Source organism: Pseudophryne corroboree, chromosome 5 (genome assembly GCF_028390025.1).
Source record: "Pseudophryne corroboree isolate aPseCor3 chromosome 5, aPseCor3.hap2, whole genome shotgun sequence".
In the NCBI taxonomy this organism is placed as follows: Eukaryota; Metazoa; Chordata; class Amphibia; order Anura; family Myobatrachidae; genus Pseudophryne; species Pseudophryne corroboree.
In genome coordinates this window covers 446349525-446374102 of record NC_086448.1, presented here as the reverse complement: position 1 = coordinate 446374102, position 24578 = coordinate 446349525, and the positions used below count along the sequence as shown (strand labels likewise).

The 24578-nt window shown below is 46.5% G+C and overlaps 1 protein-coding gene across 1 annotated transcript in view; it reads right to left on the bottom strand.

Annotated features, from left to right (window-relative positions):
- Window positions 1-24578, bottom strand: part of LOC134929613 (dynein axonemal heavy chain 5-like) — an 837675-nt gene that overhangs the window by 710370 nt on the left and 102727 nt on the right. The window contains exons 12-15 of the mRNA XM_063925200.1: window positions 22484-22582; window positions 21502-21683; window positions 7187-7306; window positions 2307-2508 (exon numbers count right to left, since the gene is read on the bottom strand). Of these exons, the coding sequence (XP_063781270.1) occupies window positions 2307-2508; window positions 7187-7306; window positions 21502-21683; window positions 22484-22582 (603 nt within the window). The remainder of the gene's footprint in view (window positions 1-2306; window positions 2509-7186; window positions 7307-21501; window positions 21684-22483; window positions 22583-24578) is intronic.

Genomic DNA, 24578 nt, shown 5'->3' with positions numbered 1-24578 from the left:
CCCATCGTATCCTGGCCCTAGTAGGGAAAGGATACTCCCTGAGAATTCTTTGTGGGAAACTGCAGTCTCTTGTCTGGAGATTCCCGCTCTTTTTCATCATGAGAGGAGGGAAATTTACCTCAGCTTTCTTCCCCTTAGACATGTGTACCCTTGTGTCAGGGACAGATGAGTCATCAGTGATATGCAAATCATCTTTTATTACAATAATCATATATTGAATACTTTTCTGCCATTTTGGCTGTAACTTTGCATTATCGTAGTCGACACTGGAGTCAGACTCCGTGTCGATATCAGTGTCTGTTATTTTGGATAGTGATCATTGAGAGACTCTGAAGGTCTCTGCGACATAGGGACAGACATGGGTAGATTCCCTGTCTGTTCTCTAAACTTTTGTGCAATAAATTCACCTTAGTACTTAATTACACATATCCAAACAGGTGTCGGCGTTGTCGACGGAGACACCCTCACACACACATTTGCTCCATCTCCTCCTTAGGGGAGCCTTTTACCTCAGACATGTCGACACACACGTACCGACACACCACACACTCAGGGAATGCTCATCTGAAGACAATTCCCCCATAAGGCCCTTTGGAGAGACATAGAGAGAGTATGCCAGCACACACCCCAGCGCTATTAACCCAGGAATAACACAGTAACTTAATGTTAACCCAGTAGCTGCTGTTTGTATTGATTTTTGTGCCTAATTATGTGCCCCTCCTCTCTTTTTACCCTCTTCTACCGTGTAACTGCAGGGGAGAGGCTGGAGAGCTTCCTCTCAGCGGTGCTGTGGAGAAAAAACATGGCGCTGGTGAGTGCTGAGGAAGAAGCCCCGCCCCCTCGACGGCGGGCTTCTGTCCCGCTTTAATGTACAATTTTTGGCGGGGGCTCATACATATATACAGTGCCCAACTGTATACATGCAAACTTTTGCCAAAGAGGTCTCTAATTGCTGCCCAGGGCGCCCCCCCTGCGCCCTGCACCCTTACAGTGACCGGAGTATGTGGGTGTATTGTGGGAGCAATGGCGCACAGCTGCAGTGCTGTGCGCTACCTCAGTGAAGACTGGAGTCTTCTGCCGCCGATTTCGAAATCTTCTTGCTTCTTTCACCCGGCTTCTGTCTTCCGGCTCTGCGAGGGGGACGGCGGCGCGGCTCCGGGATCGGACGACGAGGGTGAGATCCTGTGTACGATCCCTCTGGAGCCAATGGTGTTCAGTAGCCTAAGAAGCAGGACCTATCTGCAGAGAGTAGGGCTGCTTCTCTCCCCTCAGTCCCACGATGCAGGGAGTCTGTTGCCAGCAGAGCTCCCTGAAAATAAAAAAACCTAACAAAATACTTTCTTACAGCAAGCTCAGGAGAGCTCACTGAACAGCACCCAGCTCGTCCGGGCACATATCCAAACTGAGGTCTGGAGGAGGGACATAGAGGGAGGAGCCAGAGCACACCAGAATCTAAATTCTTTCTTAAAGTGCCCATGTCTCCTGCGGAGCCCGTCTATTCCCCATGGTCCTTACGGAGTCCCCAGCATCCACTAGGACGTTAGAGAAAATACAGGTAACAGAATTCTGTTCCCATATTAAAGCACAATTCTGTAAGGCACAAGGTAATTTCAGATATACTGAATATCTTGCATAACGAAGTACATTATACTTTACAAATGTCTTAATGAACATAGAGGTCATAACATACGGACTTAACGGAGTTTATTTCTTATTTATTTATTACCATTCATACGTATAGTGCTTTTTTATTAAAGTCCTTTAAATAGAATACTCAATCATCTTCAAATGTTACAAATATGTAACCAAATTGGTAATGCTAAAACTCAGAAGATGTCACATGGGAAGCTTTAGTACTACAGGTTGAGTATCCCTTATCCAAAATGCTTGGGACCAGGGGTATTTTGGATATGGGATTTTTCCGTATTTTGCAATAATTGCATACCATAATGAGATATCATGGTGATGGGACCCAAGTCTAAGCACAGAATACGTTTATGTTTCATATACACCTTATACACACAGCATGAAGGTCATTTTAGCCAATATTTTTTTATAACTTTGTGCATTAAACAATGTGTGTGTACATTCACACAATTCATTTATGTTTCATATACACCTTATACACACAGCCTGAAGGTCATTTAATACAATATATTTAATAACTTTGTGTATTAAACAAAGTTTGTGTACATCGAGCCTTCAGAAAACAAAGGTTTCACTATCTCACTCTCAGTCAAAAAAGTCTGTATTTCGGAATATTTGGATATGGGATACTCAACCTGTATATGCAATATGCCACTTACTTCTTGCTTTCGGTGATCTAGAACATCATATGTCTTTGACTTGGTGTTACTAACAATGGTCTGATAGCGAATATTGATCTTTTCAATTCCTTCAATTCTAATATTCTGAAGATCAGCCAGACTTTCCAACACATTGCTCATGTCTGATATCTTCTGAAGACGCTTGCAAAAAGTGTCCAGTTTCCCAAATATATAATTCTCACTGAAAGTGTAAAAGGAAAAAAAAAGGAGAAAATGTATAGGCACATTAAAATGCAATTCTGTACAATTAGGAATGTAATAGCTTTTTCAGTCTTGAAATTGGATTATTGAAATTCCATTCATTTAATACTTTCTTTTAAAATAGAATATATTAATCATTTGGATTTTTGTGTAATAGAGGATAGAGTTATAATTAGGCTTTTTTAGATTCTGGATAAAATAAGAACACCAATGGTAAAGTTATTTTTATGCTATGTTGTTGAATAAAAGAGAAAAAATTATATTTGACAGGAAAAAAAAAAAAAAATCCAGGCCGAACTGATCCATTCATTGCAATAAAAACATATACCTGCAGCTTGCGTGCCCCACCCACACCTGCTCAGTTCTACTCTAAAGCTGGGTACACATTAGATGATATGTCACCCAATCCCACTGATCAAAGTAACATATCGGGTACAACATCTAGTGTGTACCCATGATATTCGCACTCCCACGGATCACTTGTGACATTCCAGGTTGGCCCTGCAACAGGGCCGACAGGGGATCTCACTAGCGATGACATGTGACAGAATGCATCAGGTCACGTGACTTCCCACGTCGGACCCAGATTCAGCAAGTGTGTATGTACTTGCGGCATGATGAGTCCCATTGACTGTCGGATCGGCTGGATACACGCATCGCACAGTGTGTATCCAGCTTAAGACACACTAAGTCTTAGATACAATACCACAGAAAATATAGTGGGTAGACCAAAAAAAGCACTGTAGGATCTCTTTCTATTAAATAGGGAAGGAGTAGGTCCTCTGTCTTGATAGGTAAAATCCCTTTCTATTCTCCTGTCCTCGATAGAGGCGAGAGGGAAGAAAACAGGGGGTACACTGGTAAAATCCCTTCATCAAATTCTCATCTCTTAGGGTAACGCCCACACAGGTTCACTCCCCTATATAAGGTGAAGAATAGACACATAAAGGTTTCTTTCACCACTTAATGGATGCAGGAGCCCAAACCCTTTCCCACTTGTCGGGTGTATAGAAGGCAAGTATTCCACCAAACTGCCCGCTCTCTTGCCTGTATTGAGGACAGGTGAACAGAAAGGGATTTTACCCATCAAGACGGAGGAACTGCAACTGTCCCTAATAAATAGTAAGAGAAACTACAGTAATTTTTTTTGGTCTATCCACTATATTTTTCTGTGATCCATTTATAGTTTTACTTTGAGGCTTTCATGCCTTCAAAAGATTAGCATTTACAAAGGGCAGCTGTCTGGCTAGTTATCAGTCCTAAACGTAATTATCTGCTGCCAGAGGTCACAACTGAAGTGTCACAAATCTCGTCATCTATACAGATCATCATAAACATTTATACTCTTTGGTATAAAAGATAAAAACTTGCACTCATGCTTGCCATGTGCTTTGCAACTGTTCCAAAACCACGACAAGCGGTCTCAAAACAAACCCCATGCACAATAATAAACCAACTTGTCAGATGCCTTGGTAAATGCAGCCAGAAGATTAAGCAGGTGCCCTCTGGTGGCTGGTCTTTGAGATCATCTTCCACCAGTCACAGGCCCAAATGACACTGGAAGAGATCTGACTGCTTAGACAGATTGCCAAATGACTTGCTCTCAACCAATTCAGTCACTTAGATGTTACATGAGTACCTCTGCCAATGCTAAAGATGCATGATGTGCCTCTAACAATATAATACTTTGTGGCCATGGGCTGGTAGATAGGTAACATTGGGGCAGATGTATTAACCTGTAGAAGGCATAAGGAAGTGATAAACCAGTGAAAAGTGTAAGGTGATAAAGGCAGCAGCCAATCAGCTCCAATATGTAAATTAACAGTTAGGAGCTGATTGGCTGGTGCCTTTATCACCTTGCACATATCACTGGTTTATCACTTCCTTACGCCTTCTCCAGGTTAATACATCTGCCCCATTATTTAGTGGAATATGATGTTATCAGAGTGGGACTAGAGTCAGCAAGGAGCAAAAATATGACAGCCTGTAAGTAAACAGGTAGTGGCTATAATCAACTCTTCATAGCCTGCACGATGCAAAGAATGAAAAACTGTATCTTGCATATTGAGCCTACAATTATAAAAATCATGAGTTTACCGCCCCTTTGAAGATGTACTACCAACTAAATTTTACTAACCTGCTGAACCCCCTAGCCTGGAGACCCAAGAGAAATGGGCCACAGAGTTGTGTCTAGGAGAATCAGCAGGTTAGTAAACAGTGGGGCAGATGTATTAACCTGGAGAAGGCATAAGGAAGTGATAAACCAGTGATATGTGCAAGGTGATAAAGGTACCAGCCAATCAGCTCCAACATGTAAATTAACAGTTAGGATCTGATTGGCTGGTGCCTTCATCACCTTGCACATATCACTGGTTTATCAGTTCCTTATGCCTTCTCCAGTTTAATACATCTGCCCCATTAGGTGGTACTGTGGTAAGGTCTAATACAGAATATTTTGTTCTCTTAATAATGTAAGGGAAAAGGCTATATGATTTCATTTGTCACTATAAAATGGCATAGGAGAAAAGGGATGTTAGAAGGAGGAACAATCGGAAGCCATAATCACTCAGCACCAGATTCCAACTGGGCAGTGAATAAAAACACTACAGCTTCAGCAAGTTAAAGAACTTTAGGTGGAAGCTGCTATCACAGATACATGATTCCTACCAAATTCTTTTGACGAAAGACAGCAGAGAGCTTGCCTCTATAGACAAAAACCTGCAGTTTGTCTGTTACGTTTATGTACATTTATTAGCTGTATCTTTGAAGCGGATCGTTATGGGATCCCGGCGGTCGGATTCTCTGCGATCAAGATGACATCCTGAATCCCAGCAGCTAGCGCAGCATGTCCCCTTGTGAGCTCACTGCGCTTGCCATGCTTCAGTTGCCACCCTAGATTATTCCCCTTCGGGTGGTGGCGTGGACTACCACCCGAGTGGGAATGCCAGGCTTGGGTCGGGATTCCGACCGCCAGCATTTCCCCGGCTGTCGGGATTTCCGGCGGTAATTTAACCGCATACCCTTTGAAGAGCTAATATCTCATAGAAAGCTTTAAGAAGGCGATCTGGCTGCACAGTAACTGTGACCGGACAATGTATGGTCATAGTTCAATGTAGCTCACGTGTATGGTTAAATCGGATTCCCCTTTGTTTGCGTCTTTATGGCGTAGAGGGTACTCTCTCTCACATTTGAGGTATTGCATAAAAATAGCCCCTTTATGGAGGCAGAGCCATGTCCTCTTTCAGGATGCCATACTGTGCTTACCCATTCCTTACTACAGATGTGGCATACTTTATTGCTGCAGTCGTGCTCTCAGTGTGCTAGGTGCGAGCATCAATTTTGCGTCTTTTTACCTGACAATATGCTTTAGTTGCAATATGATGTAACTATTATGCCCCAGAGACTGTGCTGATCACTTTGATATGTGACAATAGTATATTTGTGTGCGCCTGAGTCTGAATCTGTATACGAAGTGCTACAATGTAGCAGCAGCAGTAACCCTTTCCATGCCAAGTTCCGTTGTGCTCTGTATATAGATTCAGTCGCACACAGATATACAAGTGTCACATATTAAAGTCTTCTGGTGTGTCTCACTGCGAATAAGAAGCTTTATTCAAAAAATAGATGCAAAAAAGGCACCCAGATCTAGCAGTCTCACAGGACTTGGCGGCTCACTTGCACAAGGCGTCTTGCGTCACATGGCGTATTGAGGCTAGTTGTACGAGGACACATCTGTAGTTTGTCATATGTCGGACATCGTACAGTAGTTTACAGTAGAGGCTGGGATTCTGCGCTAAGGGTGGCAAACAGTGATTCGCGGGCTGCTTCAGCTGGACTTGTCGAGTCTCCTAAGTCAGAATCTATTAGATGAGGTGGTTGTTGAAGCGCTACACCTATGGGTTTACCGGTTAAGATATTGGGGGTAATTCTGAGTTGATCGCAGCAGGAACTTTGTTAGCAGTTGGGCAAAACCATGTGCACTGCAGGGGAGGCAGATATAACATGTGCAGAGAGAGTTAGATTTGGGTGTGGTGTGTTCAATCTGTAATCTAAATTGCAGTGTAAAAATAAAGCAGCCAGTATTTACCCTGCACAGAAACAAAATAACCCACCCAAATCTAACTCTCTCTGCAAATGTTATATCTGCCTCCCCTGCAGTGCACATGGTTTTGCCCAACTGCTAACAAAGTTCCTGCTACGATCAACTCAGAATTATCCCCATTGTTTGCATGGATGTTGTTAGTATGCAGAAATGATGATAGAGATGTGTATCTGTATGCTTAGAATATTTAATTGAAAAATATATAAAAAAAATCTAGTCACAATGCTGTCTAATATGTGTGGTATATCAGCATGTACCACTGTGTGCCCCCTTATATACTTTTTCCTTTTTTTGAATTTATATACAGTATGTCTCCATCATCATGTCTGCATACTAACACGCACAGAGATATCCTGCACACTAGATTAACAATGTCTTAACCACTATACCCATAGTTGTAGCACTTCAACAACAGCCACATCTAACAAACAAGTACATAAATTGAGATTCCCATTTTAAGTGTCACAGAATGTCAGATTGCCACACAATGGATAGACCAGTATCCAGATTACATGGCATAACAAACAGACTTTAAAACACATGTAACACAATATACCTGAATTCAAACTGCCTCTCATTTGGTGTCTCTTTCAGTATCTCCTTAATCTTATGGAAAGAAGCCTGGTACTGTTCATTTAGGTAAACACATTCCTCGATCCTCTTCAAAAGCTCCTCCCTAAAAAGAAACATTGACACCTTCAAGTATAAGTCCCATTTGCAAAGTAAACCTCACACGCCTAGTTTTGCTGTATTTCACAGTTCCATAGTACCAAATGATGCAGAAATGATCTGAACAGAGAATAAGCAATTGTCTTCAATTACCCTATCCATTTAAACAAAAGCATTGGGTAGGATGCCAGTGGTCGGGATCCCGGTGGTCAGTATACCGACGCCGGGATACCGACCGATAAAATGCCAGCAGGGGTGCAAGCGCAATGAAGCCCCTTGCGGGCTCGGTGGCTTGCGCACTCGCCACAGGTTCTAGACCCATTCTATGGGTATCTTGGACACCCACGAGTGGGAATAGCCCCTGTTAGCTGGGATTCCGGCTGGCGGCATTGTCAGTGGTCGGGATTCTGGCATCGGTATCCTGACCGCCGGGATCCCAAATGCTGGCAATGTAACTACATTCATAAAGGCATACACTTTTATCTGTATGGGGAACACAGACCAAATAGTACTCTGAGCACAGCAAGCCTCTATGTATTTGATATGTAGAATCTCAAAGTACTCCTGGCATTGGTAGCAGGAGAATGAATCACTAGTGTGGCACCAGATGGGCGAGCACCTTGAAGGTAAAGCTCCATGCCCCTGGACCACTGCCTTTCCGATGCTTGGGAGACAGGATGTTACAATGTGGACATCTCCATTGTCTAAGATACAATTTTATGTTCTGCAAATTTGCACTAAATTTGGTTTAATCAACATTTTTTTTTATTATACAATTTTTTTTTAAAACGAGAAGTATGGTAAGAACTTACCGTTGTTAAATCTCTTTCTGCGAGGTACACTGGGCTCTACAGGGAATGACATTGGTGTGTAGAGTAGGATCTTGATCCAAGGCAACAACAGGCTCAAAGCTTTGACTGTTTCCAGAATGCATAGCGCCGCCTTCTCTAAAACCCCGCCTCTGTGCACAGGAGCTCAGTTTTTGTTAACCAGTCCAATGCAGTAGCAGACAAAAGAGACGACAACTATTAGTAGCCACATACACCACATTCTCACGACAGGAGAAAGTGTCAGCGGCTAATGCCATACCAACCCAAAGAGGCTAAGTGCGTCAGGGTGGGTGCCCTGTGGAGCCCAATGTACATCGCAGAAAGAGATTTAACAACGGTAAGTTCTTACCATAAATCTCGTTTTCTGCTGCGGGGTACACTGGGCTCCACAGGGAATGACATTGGGGATGTCCTAAAGCAGTTCCTTATGGGCACAAGAACCCGATTTCCAAAGGAAGCATCCTGGGAGGCGGAAGTATCGAAGGCATAAAACCTTATGAACGTGTTCACTGAGGACCACATAGCCGCCTTGCACAAGTGATCAAGGGTCGCACCACGGCAGGCCGCCCAAGAAAGTCCAACCAACCGAGTAGAATGGGCCTTTATGGTAGCAGGAGCTGGAAGGCCAGCCTGTACATAAGCATGTCCAATCATCATTCTAATCCATCTGGCTAGGGTCTGCTTGTGAGCAGGCCAGCCACGTTTGTGAAAACCAAACAGAACAAAGAGAAAATCCGACTTCCTAATGGAGGCAGTTCTCTTCACGTATATACGGAGAGCCCATACCACATTCAAAGACCGCTCTTTGGAAGACAATTCAGGAGAGGCAAAGGCCGGAACCACAATCTCCTGATTAAGGTGGAAAGAAGACACCACCTTATGTAAATACCCGGGACGTGTTCTAAGAACCGCCCAATCACGGTGAAAAATCAGATATGGTGACCTACAAGATAAGGCACCCAAATCCGACACCCGTCTAGCAGAGGCAATAGCCAGCAGAAACAAAGCCTTAAGAGAAAGCCACTTAAGGTCTGCCGATTCAAGGGGCTCAAACGGAGACTCTTGCAAAGCCTCTAGAACCACCGACAAGTCCCAAGGAGCCACAGGCGGGACATAAGGAGGTTGAATCCGCAACACCCTGAGTGAACGTATGAACATCAGATAAAGTTGCAATTTTTCTCTGGAACCAAACCGACAAGGCAGAAATATGAACCTTGATGGAGGCCAGACGAAGGCCCAAATCCAGGCCCTGTTGTAGAAAGGCCAAAAGTTTGGTTGTACTAAACTTGTAAATGTCATGATTGTTAGATGCGCACCAAGCAAAGTAAGAATTCCAGACCCTATGGTAAATCAGAGCAGAAGCCAGTTTCCGGGCCTTCAACGTAGTTTGAATGACCGCCTCAGAAAAACCTTTGGCCCTCAAGACGGAAGCTTCAAGAGCCACACCGTCAAAGGCAACCGGGCTAAATCCTGCTATACACAGGGGCCCTGAACGAGGAGATCTGGGCGCTGCGGAAGTAGAAGGGGATGCTCTATCGAAAGACCCTGAAGGTCTGAGAACCAATGCCGTCTGGGCCACGCGGGAGCGATCAGAAGTAGGATTCCTCCTTCTTGATTGAACTTCCTTATTACTCTGGGCAGGAGTGACACCGGAGGGAACACGTATGGCAGCTGAAAGTTCCATGGAATTGCCAGTGCGTCCACGAACGCTGCTAGAGGAACCCTTGTCCTTGCTCCGAAGACCGGAACCTTGTGATTGTGTCGAGACGCCATCAGGTCCATATCTGGAAGGCCCCACCTGTCCACGAGGAGTTGAAACACTTCTGGATGGAGGCTCCACTCTACGACGTGTACGTCCTGACGACTGGGAAAGTCCGCTTCCCAGTTTAGGACCCCCGGAATGAATACTGCTGATATGGCTGGCAGATGGCGTTCCGCCCACTGAAGAATCCTTGATATTTCCCTCATTGCCATGCGGCTTCGAGTGCCGCCTTGATGATTGATGTACGCCACTATGGTGGTGTTGTCCGACTGTACTTGAACAGGTCTGTTCTGTATTAAATGCTGGGCCAAGTTCAGAGCATTTAACACCGCCCGCAGTTCCAGAATGTTTATCGGGAGGAGAGACTCCTCCTTGGTCCACCGACCCTGAACGGAGTGTTGCTCCAACACCGCGCCCCAACCTCTCAGACTGGCATCCATCATCAGAAGGACCCATTTTAGAGATCCAGAAGGGACGACCCCTGCTCAAATCGTTGGTCCTGAAGCCACCAGCTCAGTGACAGACGGACCTCTGGAGACAAGGAGATCATTTGAGACCTGTGACGGTGAGGCAGGCCATCTCACTTGGCAAGAATCAGCTTCTGCAGAGGGCGGGAATGGAATTGAGCGTACTCCACCATGTCGAAAGCCGACACCATGAGACCTAGCACTTGCATTGCTGAATGTATTGACACTTGCGGAAGAGATAGGAAGCATCAAATCCTGTCCTGAAGCTTCAGGACTTTCTCCTGAGACAAGAACAACCGCCGGTTGTGAGTGTCCAACAACACCCCCAGGTGCACCATGCTCTGAGCAGGGACCAGGGAAGATTTCTTCCAGTTGATGAGCCACCCGTGGGCTTGCAGAAACTGGATGGCGCAGGAGAATTTCTGGGGAATTTGACAGGATCAACAAGTCATCCAGGTACGGTAGGATCCTGACCCCTTGACGGCGGAGTACAGCCGTCATTACCGTCATAACCTTGGTGAAGACTCGCGGAGCCGTGGTCAAACCAAAAGGTAACGCCCGAAAATAAGATTTTACTCACCGGTAAATCTATTTCTCGTAGTCCGTAGTGGATGCTGGGGACTCCGTAAGGACCATGGGGAATAGACTGGCTCCTCGGAGACTGGGCACTCTAAGAAAGATTTAGTACTACTGGTGTGCACTGGCTCCTCCCTCTATGCCCCTCCTCCAGACTTCAGTTAAGGAAACTGTGCCCGGAAGAGCTGACATTATAAGGAAAGGATTTTGGAATCCAGGGTAAGACTCATACCAGCCACACCAATCACACTGTATAACTTGTGATAAACTTACCCAGTCAACAGTATGAACAACAATAGAACATCAACAATGTATGCCAACATAACATAACCCTTTATGAAGCAATAACTATATACACGTATTGCAGAAAATCCGAACTTGGGACGGGCGCCCAGCATCCACTACGGACTACGAGAAATAGATTTACCGGTGAGTAAAATCTTATTTTCTCTAACGTCCTAGTGGATGCTGGGGACTCCGTAAGGACCATGGGGATTATACCAAAGCTCCCAAACGGGCGGGAGAGTGCGGATGACTCTGCAGCACCGAATGGGCAAACACAAAGTCCTCCTCAGCCAGGGTATCAAACTTGTAGAACTTAGCAAATGTGTTTGAACCCGACCAAGTAGCTGCTCGGCAAAGCTGTAATGCCGAGACCCCTCGGGCAGCCGCCCAAGAAGAGCCCACTTTCCTTGTGGAATGGGCTTTCACTGATTTTGGATGCGGCAATCCAGCCGCAGAATGAGCCTGCTGAATCGTGCTACAGATCCAGCGAGCAATGGTTTGCTTTGAAGCAGGAGCACCCAGCTTGTTGGATGCATACAGGATAAACAGCGAGTCAGTCTTCCTGACTCCAGCCGTCCTGGCTACATAGATCTTCAAAGCCCTGACTACATCAAGCAACTTGGATCCTCCAAGTCACGAGTAGCCGCAGGCACCACAATAGGTTGGTTCAAATGAAAGGATGACACCACCTTCGGCAGAAATTGCGGACGAGTCCGTAATTCTGCCCTGTCCATATGGAAAACCAGATAGGGGCTTTTACATGACAAAGCCGCCAATTCTGACACACGCCTAGCCGAAGCTAAGGCCAATAGCATGACCACCTTCCACGTGAGATACTTTAGCTCCACGGTCTTAAGTGGCTCAAACCAGTGGGATTTCAGGAAACCCAACACCACGTTGAGATCCCAAGGTGCCACTGGTGGCACAAAAGGGGGCTGAATATGCAGCACTCCCTTAACAAACGTCTGAACTTCAGGAAGAGAAGCCAGTTCCTTTTGAAAGAAAATGGATAGGGCCGAAATCTGGACCTTTATGGACTCCAACTTCAAGCCCATAGTCACTCCAGACTGTAGGAAGTGCAGGAACCGGCCCAGCTGGAATTCCTCTGTAGGGGCCTTCCTGGCCTCACACCAGGCAACATATTTTCGCCATATACGGTGATAGTGTTTTGCTGTCACGTCCTTCCTAGCTTTTATCAGCGTAGGAATAACTTCCTCCGGAATGCCTTTTTCCGCTAGGGTCCTGCGTTCAACCGCCATGCCGTCAAACGCAGCCGCGGTAAGTCTTGGAACAGACAGGGCCCCTGTTGCAACAGGTTCTGTCTGAGAGGCAGAGGCCACGGGTCCTCTGTGAGCATTTCTTGCAGTTCCGGGTACCAAGTCCTTCTTGGCCAATCTGGAACAATTAGTATTGTTCTCACTCCTCTTCTTCTTACGATTCTGAGTACCTTGGGTATGAGAGGAAGAGGAGGAAACACATAGACCGACTGGAACACCCACGGTGTTACCAGTGCGTCCACAGCTATCGCCTGAGGGTCTCTTGACCTGGCGCAATACCTTTGTAGTTTTTTGTTGAGACGGGACGCCATCATGTCCACCTGTGGCAGTTCCCATCGATTTGTAATCTGAGTGAAGACTTCGTGATGAAGTCCCCACTCTCCCGGGTGGAGGTCGTGTCTGCTGAGGAAGTCTGCTTCCCAGTTGTCCACTCCCGGAATGAACACTGCTGACAGTGCTTGCACGTGATTCTCCGCCCACCGAAGAATCCTGGTGGCTTCCGCCATCGCGACTCTGCTTCTACATGAGCCACTGCGGTGATGTTGTCTGACTGAATCAGCACCGGTTGGTTGTGAAGCAGAGGCTCCGCTTGACTCAGGGCGTTGTATATGGCCCTTAGTTCCAGGATATTTATGTGCAGACAAGCCTCCTGACTTGACCACAACCCTTGGAAGTTTCTTCCCTGAGTGACTGCCCCCCAACCTCGGAGGCTCGCATCCGTGGTCACCAGGACCCAGTCCTGTATGCCGAACCTGCGGCCCTCAAGAAGGTGAGCACTCTGCAGCCACCACAGAAGAGACACCCTGGCCCTGGGGGACAGGGTGATCAGCCGATGCATCTGAAGATGCGATCCGGACCACTTGTCCAACAGATCCCATTGAAAGATCCTTGCATGGAACCTGCCGAAGGGAATGGCTTCGTATGATGCCACCATCTTTCCCAGGACTCGTGTGCAGCGATGCACCGATACCTGTTTTGGTTTTAAGAGGTCTCTGACTAGAGTCACGAGCTCTTGAGCCTTCTCTGCCAGGAGAAACACCTTCTTCTGGTCCGTGTCCAGAATCATGCCCAGAAAGGGCAGACGCGTTGTAGGAATCAGCTGCAACTTTGGAATATTCAGAATCCAGCCGTGCTGTTGCAACACTTCCGGAGAGTGTGCTACGCTGATCAGCAACTGCTCTCTGGACCTCGCCTTTATGAGGAGATCGTCCAAGTATGGGAAAACTGTGACTCCTTGCTTTCTCAGGATCACCATCATTTCTGCCATAACCTTGGTAAATATTCTCGGTGCCGTGGAGAGCCCAAACGGCAACGTCTGGAATTGGTAATGACAGTCCTGTACCACAAATCTGAGGTACTCCTGATGAGGTGGATAAATGGGGATATGCAAGTAAGCATCCTTGATGTCCAGAGACACCATAAAATCCCCCTCTTCCAGGCTTGCAATGACCGCTCTGAGCGATTCCATTTTGAACTTGAATCTTTTCAGATAAATGTTCAGGGACTTTAAATTCAATATGGGTCTGACCGAACTGTCCGGTTTCGGTACCACAAACATTGTGGAATAGTATCCCCTTCCCTGTTGAAGAAGGGGAACCTTTACCACCACCTGCTGGAGATATAGCTTGTGAATTGCCGCTAACACTACTTCCCTCTCTATGGGGGAAGCTGGCAGGACCGATTTGAGGTAACGGTGAGGGGGCATCACTTAGAATTCCAGCTTGTATCCCTGAGACACAATCTGTATAGCCCAGGGATCCACCTGTGAGCGAACCCACTGGTTGCTGAAATTTCGGATACGCGCCCCCACCGCTCCTGGCTCCACCTGTGGAGCCCCAGCGTCATGCAGTGGATTTAGTGGAAGCCGGGGAGGACTTCTGTTCCTGGGAACTAGCTGTATGGTGCAGCTTTTTCCCTCTACCCCTGCCTCTGGCAAGAAAGGACGCACCTCTGACCTTCTTGCTTCTTTGTGAGCGAAAGGACTGCATTTGGTAATACGGTGCTTTCTTAGGTTGTGAGGGAATATATGGCAAAAAGTTCGACTTCCCAGCCGTAGCTGTGGAAACCAGGTCCAAGAGACCGTCCCCAAACAATTCCTCACCCTTGTAAGCTAACACCTCCATGTGCTTCTTGGAGTCGGCATCACCTGTCCACTGCCGAGTCCACAGGACCCTTCTGGCAGAAATTGACATTGCATTAATTCTAGAGCCCAGTAGGCAAATGTCCCTCTGGGCATCCCTCATATATAGGACAGTGTCTTTTTTATGCCCCATGGTCAGCAAAATGGTATCCTTGTCTAAGGTATCCATTCCTCAGACAGATTATCTGCCCATGCTGCTACAGCACTACACATCCAAGCCGACGCAATTGCCGGCCTCAGTGGAGTACCTGAATGTGTATAAACAGATTTCAGGATACTTTCCTGCTTTCTATCTGCAGGATCCTTTAGGGCGGCCGTATCCTGTGACGGCAGGGCCACCTTCTTAGATAAGCGTGTGAGAGCTTTATCTACCCTAGGGGAGGATTCCCAGCGCATCCTGTCCGTAGGCAGGAAGGGGTACGCCATAAGTAACCATTTGGAAATCAGCACTTTCTTATCGGGGGAATCCCACGTCCTTTCACATAATTCATTTAACTCATGTGACGGGGGAAAAATCACCTCTTGCTTTTTCTCCCCATACATATAAACCCTCATGTCAGGGACAGGGTTTACCTCTGAAATGTGCAAAACATCCTTCATTGCTATAATCATGTAGCGGATGGCTTTAGCCATTTTAGGCTGCAATTTTGCATCATCGTCATCGACACTGGAGTCGGAATTCGTGTCGATATCTGTGTCAACAATTTTGGATAGTGGGCGCTTTTGAGACCCTGAGGGCCTCTGCGCTGTAGGATCAGGCATGGGTTGAGACCCTGACTGTCCCAAGGTATCAGCTTTATCCAACCTTTTATGTAAGGAGTTTACATTATCATTTAACACCTTCCACATATCCATCCAATCAGGTGTCGGCACCGTCAGTGGCGACATGTCATTCATCTGCACTTGCTCTGCCTCCACATAGCCCTCTTCGTCAAACATGTCGACACACGCGTACCGACACACCACACACACAGGGGATGCTCTAAATGAGGACAGGACCCCCACAAGGCCTTTTGGAGAGACTGGGGTAAATTTACTAAAGTGGGAGATTTTTAGAACTGGTGATGTTGCCCATGGCAACCAATCAGATTCTACTTACCATTTATCTAGCTGCTTCTAGCAGATAATAGATATAATCTGATTGGTTGCTATGTGCAACATCACCAGTTCTAAAAATCTCCCACCTTAGTAAATTTACCCCACAGAGAGAGAGTATGCCAGCACACACCCCAGCGCTATATGACCCAGGATTCACACAGTAACTTAGTGTTTACCCAGTAGCTGCTGTATATATGATTAATGCGCTAAATTTATGTGCCCCCCCTCTCTTTTTACCCTCTTTCTACCGTGAATCTGCAGGGGAGAGCCTGGGGAGCTTCCTCTCAGCGGAGCTGTGGAGAGAAAATGGCACTGGTGAGTGCTGAGGAAGAAGGCCCCGCCCCCTCAGCGGCGGGCTTCTGTCCTGCGATTTTGTGTAAAAATAATGGCGGGGGCTCATGCATATAACAGTGTCCAACTGTATATATGCTGCTTTTGCCAGGAGGTACTTAATTGCTGCCCAGGGCGCCCCCCCCTGTGCCCTGCACCCTACAGTGACCGGAGTGTGTGGGTTAGTGTGGGCGCAATGGCGCACAGCTGCAGTGCTGTGCGCTACCTCATATGAAGACAGGAGTCTTCTGCCGCCGATTTTGACGTCTTCTTGCTTCAACCCGCCGGCTTCTGACTTCTGGCTCTACGAGGGGGACGGCGGCGCGGCTCCGGGAACGGACGACAAGGTCAGGTCCTGTGTTCGATCCCTCTGGAGCTAATGGTGTCCAGTAGCCTAAGAAGCGCACCTAGCCGCAGTTAGTAGGTTTGCTTCTCTCCCCTCAGTCCCACGTAGCAGAGAGTCTGTTGCCAGCAGAAGCTCTCTGAAAATAAAAAAACCTAACTAAAATACTTTCTTATTAGCAAGCTCAGGAGAGCTCACTAAAAGCACCCAGCTCTGGCCGGGCACAGATTCTAACTGAGGTCTGGAGGAGGGGCATAGAGGGAGGAGCCAGTGCACACCAGTAGTACTAAATCTTTCTTAGAGTGCCCAGTCTCCTGCGGAGCCCGTCTATTCCCCATGGTCCTTACGGAGTCCCCAGCATCCACTAGGACGTTAGAGAAATTGGTAATGGAGGTTGCCAAACGCAAACCTCAGGTACTGCTGATGCGACACTGCAATGGGAATATGCAGGTAAGCATCCTGTATGTACAGGGAGACCATATAATTCCCAGGCTCCAAAGCCAGAACAATAGAGCGAAGAGTTTCCATACGAAACTTGGAGACCCTCACAAATTTGTTCAAGGATTTGAGGCTGAGAATGGGCCGAGAGGACCCATTCGGTTTCGGGACTAGGAACAGCGGTGAATAGTACCCCTTGCCTCTCTAAACCAGAGGCATCTGTACTATTACTCCTGTGTCCAGGAGGGACCGTACCACCGAATGAAGAGTTTTTCCCTTTACCTGATCCGAAGGGACGTATGTCGGGCAAAATCGATGAGGGGGACGATTCTTGAAGGATACGGCGTATCCTCGAGTGACGACTTCCCGTACCCAGGCATCGGCATTCCTGGGTATACCCTAGAAGTCGGCCCCCCACCCTGGGATCCCTCAGAGGGAGGCCCGCCCCGTCATGCGGCAGGCTTTTCAGTTTTGGAAGCAGGCTGATGGGCAGCCCAGGTCCTTTTGGGTTTCGGCATATTGGAGTTTGGAAGTGCGAACCTGTTTCGGGTACGCCTGACCTTTTGCTTTCCCTGAAGGACGAAAGGAGCGAAACGGAGTACTTTTAGCCTTCGGCACCGAAAGAGCAGTACTGGGTAGACATGCTGTTTTAGCAGAGGCTAAGTCAGCCACTATCTTGTTGAGGTCTTCTCCGAAAAGAATGTTTACCTTAAAAGGGAGTACCTCCAGGGTTTTCTTAGAGTCCAGATCCACAGACCAGGACCGTAACCAGAGAATCAGGTGAGCCAAAATGGACGTAGTAGAAGCCTTGGCCACCAGAATACCGGCATCAGATGCCGCCTCTTTAATGTAATGAGAAGCTGTGACAATATAAGACAGACATTGTCTAGCATGATCAGAAGCGTTGGAAGGCAACTCCGCCTCCAGCTCCTGAGCCCACACTTCAACAGCCTCTGCAGCCCATGTTGCTGGAATGGTGGGCCTATGCGCAGCACCAATTAGGGTGTAAATTGCCTTTAAACAACCCTCCACACACTTATTCATCAGTTCTTTCAGAGATGTGACGGTATTTACTGGCAGAGCCGAGGATACCACCAGCCGCACCACCTGCAAATCCACTGGCGGGGGTGTTTCACAATTTTTACTTGGCACCGCAGCGAGGGGATAGCGAGCCAGCATCTTCTTGTGAGGCATGAATTTCTTTCCTAGATTTTCCCAGGACTCCTGATGTTATGTCAACTAAATGGTCAGAGCGAGGTAAAACTTGTTTAACCACTTTCTGATGTTTAAACCTGTCCGGTTTCTTAGGGGCAGTATCAGGCTCTGGGTCATCAGTAATTTGAAGAATGGTCCTGATAGCCTCCAACAAGTCAGGAACATCCACCTGTGAAACAGTTTCCCCTTCAGAAGCGTCGGGATCAGAATCTGTGGGGTCAGTATAAACGCCATCCTCAGACGAGGAGTATGGGACGTTGGTGAATTGTGAGGAAGTAATTGCCCGCTTAGAGGACCCCTTGGTCTTAGGCAGGCAAGGGTTAGACTTCTGAGTAGTCAGGGATTGGTTCAATTGCTGTAACTGAGCGGACAGTTGATCTGCCCATGGCGGGTTAACCGCGGGGACCATAAGCGGTTGTACCGGCACAGGAGGTCCCATAGGGGACGTTAATCTAGTTACCAGCGTATTCAGCTGCTATGTTTTCCTCAAATGTGTCTGCAGCGTCACCACCACGCAATGTGGGATCAGCTCCAGCACCATTGCCCTTTGTAGCTGACATATCCGAAAGCTCAATACAAGGCAACACAGTACAATATCAGCAGCAGAATACCTGACAAGAACCCCCTGTACAGTGTATCAGCACAAACAGGGAATTCAAGAGGTATATGGTGACTAAAAATCACAGAGAAAAATACACACTGAGCATATCTTGTAAAATACCTATATTAAATGATAAACCGGATGCACTTAGCCCCCCTCAGGTTATAGAATATAGGGATAGCAATCTGAGTGAGATACACGGAATGGAGGTCACACAGCAGCTATATGTACACAAACAAAGTCACATTGTACAATGCAGAAATGATGACATGCAATAAAACTGCACTGGACTAGCGGGTGTTCTTCTGTTTGCCGGCGGCCGGGCTCCCGACGACCAGCATACCAGCACCGGAATCCCGACCGCCAGCATAATGACATCTTTTCTCCCTCATGGGGGTCCACGACCCCCCTGGAGGGAGAATAGGTAGCGTGGTGCGCGTAGCGTGGCGAGCACAAGGGGCTCATTTGCGCTCGCCCAGCTGTCGGTATGCCGTGTCGAAGTCAAAAATATTACATAAAAAGAACATACAAACTACACACATTATGAGTCGCTATACTTGCAAATACGCGCAGCGAGCACAGCAATATATGGTAACACACGCATTTACACGGACATGCCACAGAGATGGATTCGCCACTTATTTCATACAGTACATAATTATAATAATATCAAGCGCCAGACATCATGATGATTTAAAATTATATAATGAAGTAATGTCATGTATGTGTATTATTTGAACGAAGCAAGATGGACCGGTCATATTTACTATTAAAGCAACCAGATTAATGTGTAGATTATTATTAAATTGTAGGACATTGCAACAAATAATTATGATTAAATGTATAAAAGCTAAAATCACTTTTATTAGAACAATAGATATTCCAAACAGGTAGTGGACAGGAAGCTCACGCCAGCCCTTTGGACGTCCCCAAGGCTGAACCTGTTTAGCATATACAAAGAGACTAGTGACTCATCATGAATGAGTAAGTTCCCTCCCCTAAACTATATAACACATTGCTGATCACACAGGAAGGCAGTTGCTGTTTTGGACTAGACGATGATGGAGTTATTGCCAGATCAGTTCCTGTATTTATTTGCTGAGAGAGAGAGAGATATTAAGAGGAGGATGCATTGAAATATATGGTAATTGTATTGCTGGCCTCTAACTGTATGTAACTGTATGTATTAACTGCTTACTGTATGAGTTGTAACTATAGGTATACTGTACATTGTAATATATTGAATCCATATCCTTTTAATAACAAATATATACATCAATGAGCTTTGGAACTCAGATAATGTGTGGGTGTATTGTTTTCTCTAATGGGATGCAGTGTTTTGCGATGTACAGCGCACTTTTATCGTATATGGTAATAAGATGCGCCGGGCGTCTGCAGTATATATTAGAGTGGGCATTTTAAATATTTGTGAGAAAGCAATTTGGCATTCACAGCCAGCGGTCAGCATTCCGGTGCCGGTATGCTAGTCGCCGGGAGCCCGGCAGCCGGCATACCCTACAACACCCGGACTAACAATACAGAGTAGTACTATGTATAGCTATACACTCAATAGATATAACAATGCACAGTAAAGACTGGATGTATATCACAGGGAACTTGTACTAAATGCACTGTTTCTTAACTAACACGGTCAGCAGACATGTACAATACTTAAGAGTCCTGTAAAATGCACGGCGCTGACATGCAGGCGGCTTTACAGAGGAGGATTTGTCCAAACAGTCCCAGGATCAGCTCAGCTTGTCCTAATGGCGCTGAAACGCTGACAGGGAGTGAGGGAGAGAGAGATATGCAGCTCCAGGGTGGGAACATATACTGTAAATGGCGCCCTGGGGCTGGGGGAGGGGCTATAGGTCAAAGCCTTATCCCCCTGCTGGACTTCACCACCGGGTACTGTGGGCTTATATAAACGGTTTATGAGAGAAAACCGACCTGTGCCCTTGCCCTGGTGGTCTAGTGGGGTCCCTGTACTACCACAAAGTCCACGCCAGCGCGCACGGCCCGCCTCCCACCGGCCGTGCGGGCTCGCGATTTACAGTGGGTCCCGCCGGGGGGACCCACTTACCTCCTCCCCGAGTGCGCCCACGCAATCCAGGAGAACTGCGGTCGTGTGTGTGACTAACTGGAAGAAAACCGGAGCCTCCGCTGCAGGTACCCGGCAACCAGGGCTCGGGAGTGTACAGCGCAGCTGGGGGAGGTGCTGGAGCTGTCTGACTGACATCTAACACAGTCAGTGTCTCTGCTGCAGCCCTTGAAGTCTTCATTTTTCTCTAAAAGCTTCTTCTCGGGGCTGCTGGAGCAGCCTCCCTGTTGTATGCCTGCTTACTGCATGGCACCAACTACAAAACGGAGCTCCTGTGCACGGAGGCAGGGTTTTAGAGAAGGCGGCGCTATGCATTCTGGGAACAGTCAAAGCTTTGAGCCTGTTGGTGCCTCGGATCAAGATCCTACTCTATACCCCAATGTCATTCCCTTTGGAGCCCAGTGTACCTCGCAGCAGAAATAAAAAATAAGGGAAAACAAAAGCACTATTTTATTAGAAAGCACCCGCATATTCTATAAAAGTAAAACAATGTAGAAATAATGCTGGAAATGTAAGACTTTTTCCATAAGAATGTCATCTGACCTAAATGATAGGTATCCCTACACAAGCAGCAAACAGTGCATACTTTATAGATTTAAATGTATAACTTAATGTTTGTACAGAAGTATAAGAACACTATTTAAATTCCAATTATTAGTGCAGTATATATATTTTCACGAATGAGCATTGTATGAATAAAGACAACCAAAGGTAATTATATAGATATCATTTGCCATACCTCTCAAGATCCCAAATTTTAACAACTCCTTGGTTGAGATAAGACTTGCATGTGCTCACAATTTGATTGGTAACTTTGAGGAAAAGAGATGTCATATGCTCCGATGTATTATAATACTGTGATGTACTGTAGATCATGCGGATACTATTCATCAAGCTTGGTATGTGCTCCACCATTGTAGCCTAGGACATTCAAGCGCATAGTTATTTCATTTCTTGAAAGTGAATTTTTCAGAAGTACAAAATCTCCTATATAACCACTGCCAAAGGGAGGACAGCAGCTTAGCTGCATCCAAGAGGAGACGCATTAACCCCCCCCCCCTCCCCTACTCACAGTACCTCTGGGCCCCATCCGCGGCACCCCCGCAAATCTCCCTCCCCCACCAGCAGCACCCCCACACCCGCCACTCCCCCACCCGTGGCCCCCCCACAACCGCTCCTCACCCACCAGCAGCAGCCCGGACCCCATCCGCGTCTCCCCCGAACCCGCCACTCCCCTAACCATAGCACCTACTAGGTGATTCATCAGGCCCTGCGTGTGCTGTTCACGCCGTTGCAAGGGGCTTCGACCCATTAACCATCGCACGCCCTTTGTCCGTGCAATATTTAACCACTCACACATTTATGATTGGAGGTAACACTCCATGTAGTAAAAATATTGCACGCCACAAGGGTGTACAAGGGTTAAGGGGGCGTAGCCTCTTATGACGGTGTGAAGAGCGCCCGTAGGGCGCGATGAATCACCTAGTGTTATATACTACTTTATTGGACACATTTTATGTATCTCTTACTGAGTTTGAACTATTGTCTCTTTGTCTATCTTATACCCATTACAGACTTACAGAGCCGGGGCACATGATGTGATCACACAGATCAGCCACCCTCGACATGCTTGCAATATCGCATTCAGCTAATAAGATGAAAACAATTACTTACAGTAAACACAATGCTGTCACCATTTAGTCCTGCATTTGAGTACTTACAGGTGAGGCTTTCCCCAGAGGCCCAAAGAACCTGTCCAGTGTGTACAGATATTTCACGTTGTCCTTTGCTTCATTAGCAGCATTGGTAACATTGCAGTCCTGAAGGCAAAATAGGATCAAAATGACAAAAAAATTTTTTAAAATCCTGTTTTATTATGTAGTAGGAGGAAAAACTCATTTTCTTTATTGGGATTATTGTTGTTGTAAACTTAACTTTTAACTCAAGATATGAAATACAACAGGGCTATGCAGTGAGGTAATAAAAATGTCTCCTACTACAATGCAGAGGCAAAGTTGCCTTTCTGGGAGAATAAATTGGTTGCAGTTTGGCTTTAGGATATGAATGACTTTGCTACAACATATTTCAACTGTGACATCGGCTATTGCACTTTTATTGACTGGCAGTAGTTCAAGTGCAATAAAACTTTAGGAAATCTTTTATTGAGAACAGTGCCATATAACTAAAGATCCAGCACAACATTTTCTGCAGTTTCAGGAGGCTGACCCTGACACTTGGTTTATTTATAGCCAAAACACTGCAGAAGCTCTTACAGATAATATACATTTGACTGAGCTGTTAAAAAGGAACAAAGACATTGGGCCAAATATAATAGAGTGAGAGATTCAGAAAGTTAGAGATTTGGTAAGGTTTTTCAGGTTTTTTTTAAAGTGACAATCATTTGCACTGCAAAACCAGGTTGATCTTGCTGTGTCAATGATTGCCACTTAAAAAAAAAACCCTGCAAAACCTTACCAAATCTCTCACTTTTTGAAACTCTCACTTTATTACATTTGGCCCCTCCACTATATTTGTTACACATATTTGTCATAACATAGACTTACTCTTCTATGGCACGGTCTTGCTATTACTATATGTTTTTATAAATTCCAGTAAGAGTAACTACTGAAAGGCAAATATGTATGACTGATCGCAGTAAAACAAATACAAAAGAAAACAGGAGGGGGTCATTTATAAGTGGTTAAAAAAGGAGAGTTGATTGACATTGAAGTTCTATATGTAGCTTTTGTTCTGTACACCTGTGTCTTTCTGAAACTCATGAAGATGTACTTTGTATTGAACTATTTTGAGACTCCTTGACATTGTCACAATAAAAAAAATTGTAAAAAAAAAAAAAAAGAGAGTTTTGCATTTACATTGCTCCTATTTGCCAGGTAAGGGGGTTTGTTCAGAGTTTGTCGCATATTTTGCTATCACAGCAAAATCTCCGACCACACTAACATGCCGGGGCCCACCCAGCACAAGGCAAGGCTGTCCAGCATGTGTGGCTCTGTCCCGCATTGCAATCGCATTGCATAGAGGTAGACCTCTGCCTACGCAGCCATGCTGGGTATACAGATGGTTCGGCGCCATGTTTCCACTCGCAGACGACGTCATCGGGCCGCCTCGAGAACAGCCATGACACTCCTGCATCTCCTGCTCTCCTCCCTCCCAACCGCAGGATCGCCGCCATTGCTTGTCAATCACGGGATGCGATCGCATGGTGAAGGGTTGCGCACGCGCAATGTAGCCGCTGAGCATGCGCAGACCCTCTGAATGCGGCCGCTGCATGCAAATGCAGCAGCTGCGTTCAAGTATGAATAAGGCACTTACTATCTATCATTCATTTACGCAGAGACTTTTCATCAGAAGCTTTGCAGATTATTGCTGACTGAAATGCACATCTGCAAAGGTGATACAAATATTTTCTTTACGTCTTCTACTGCCTTTATGCATACCTCCCAACTTTGCTTCTTTGCGGAGCGGGACACTCGCGCGGCGAAGCCGTGCGCGCTCCTGAAAAGGGGGTGTGGCCTATGAAAAGGGGGCGTGGCTTCGCGGGAGGACCCACGATCGCGAGCCACGCCTCAGTTTTCGTCACTGAGGGGGCATGCCCAGCGCTCTGTGAGCCGCTGGCATGCTCCCTCTCCCTCTGACTCCACTGAATAGACGCTGTGCGCGTGCTATGCTAAGCAGAGCAGCGATTGACAGAGGCTCCCAACTGACCCCCCCACCGCGGGACACTGTGGCCCGCGGGTGGGACAGCGGGACAGTCCCCAAAAAACTGGACTGTCCCGCGAAAATCGGGACAGTTGG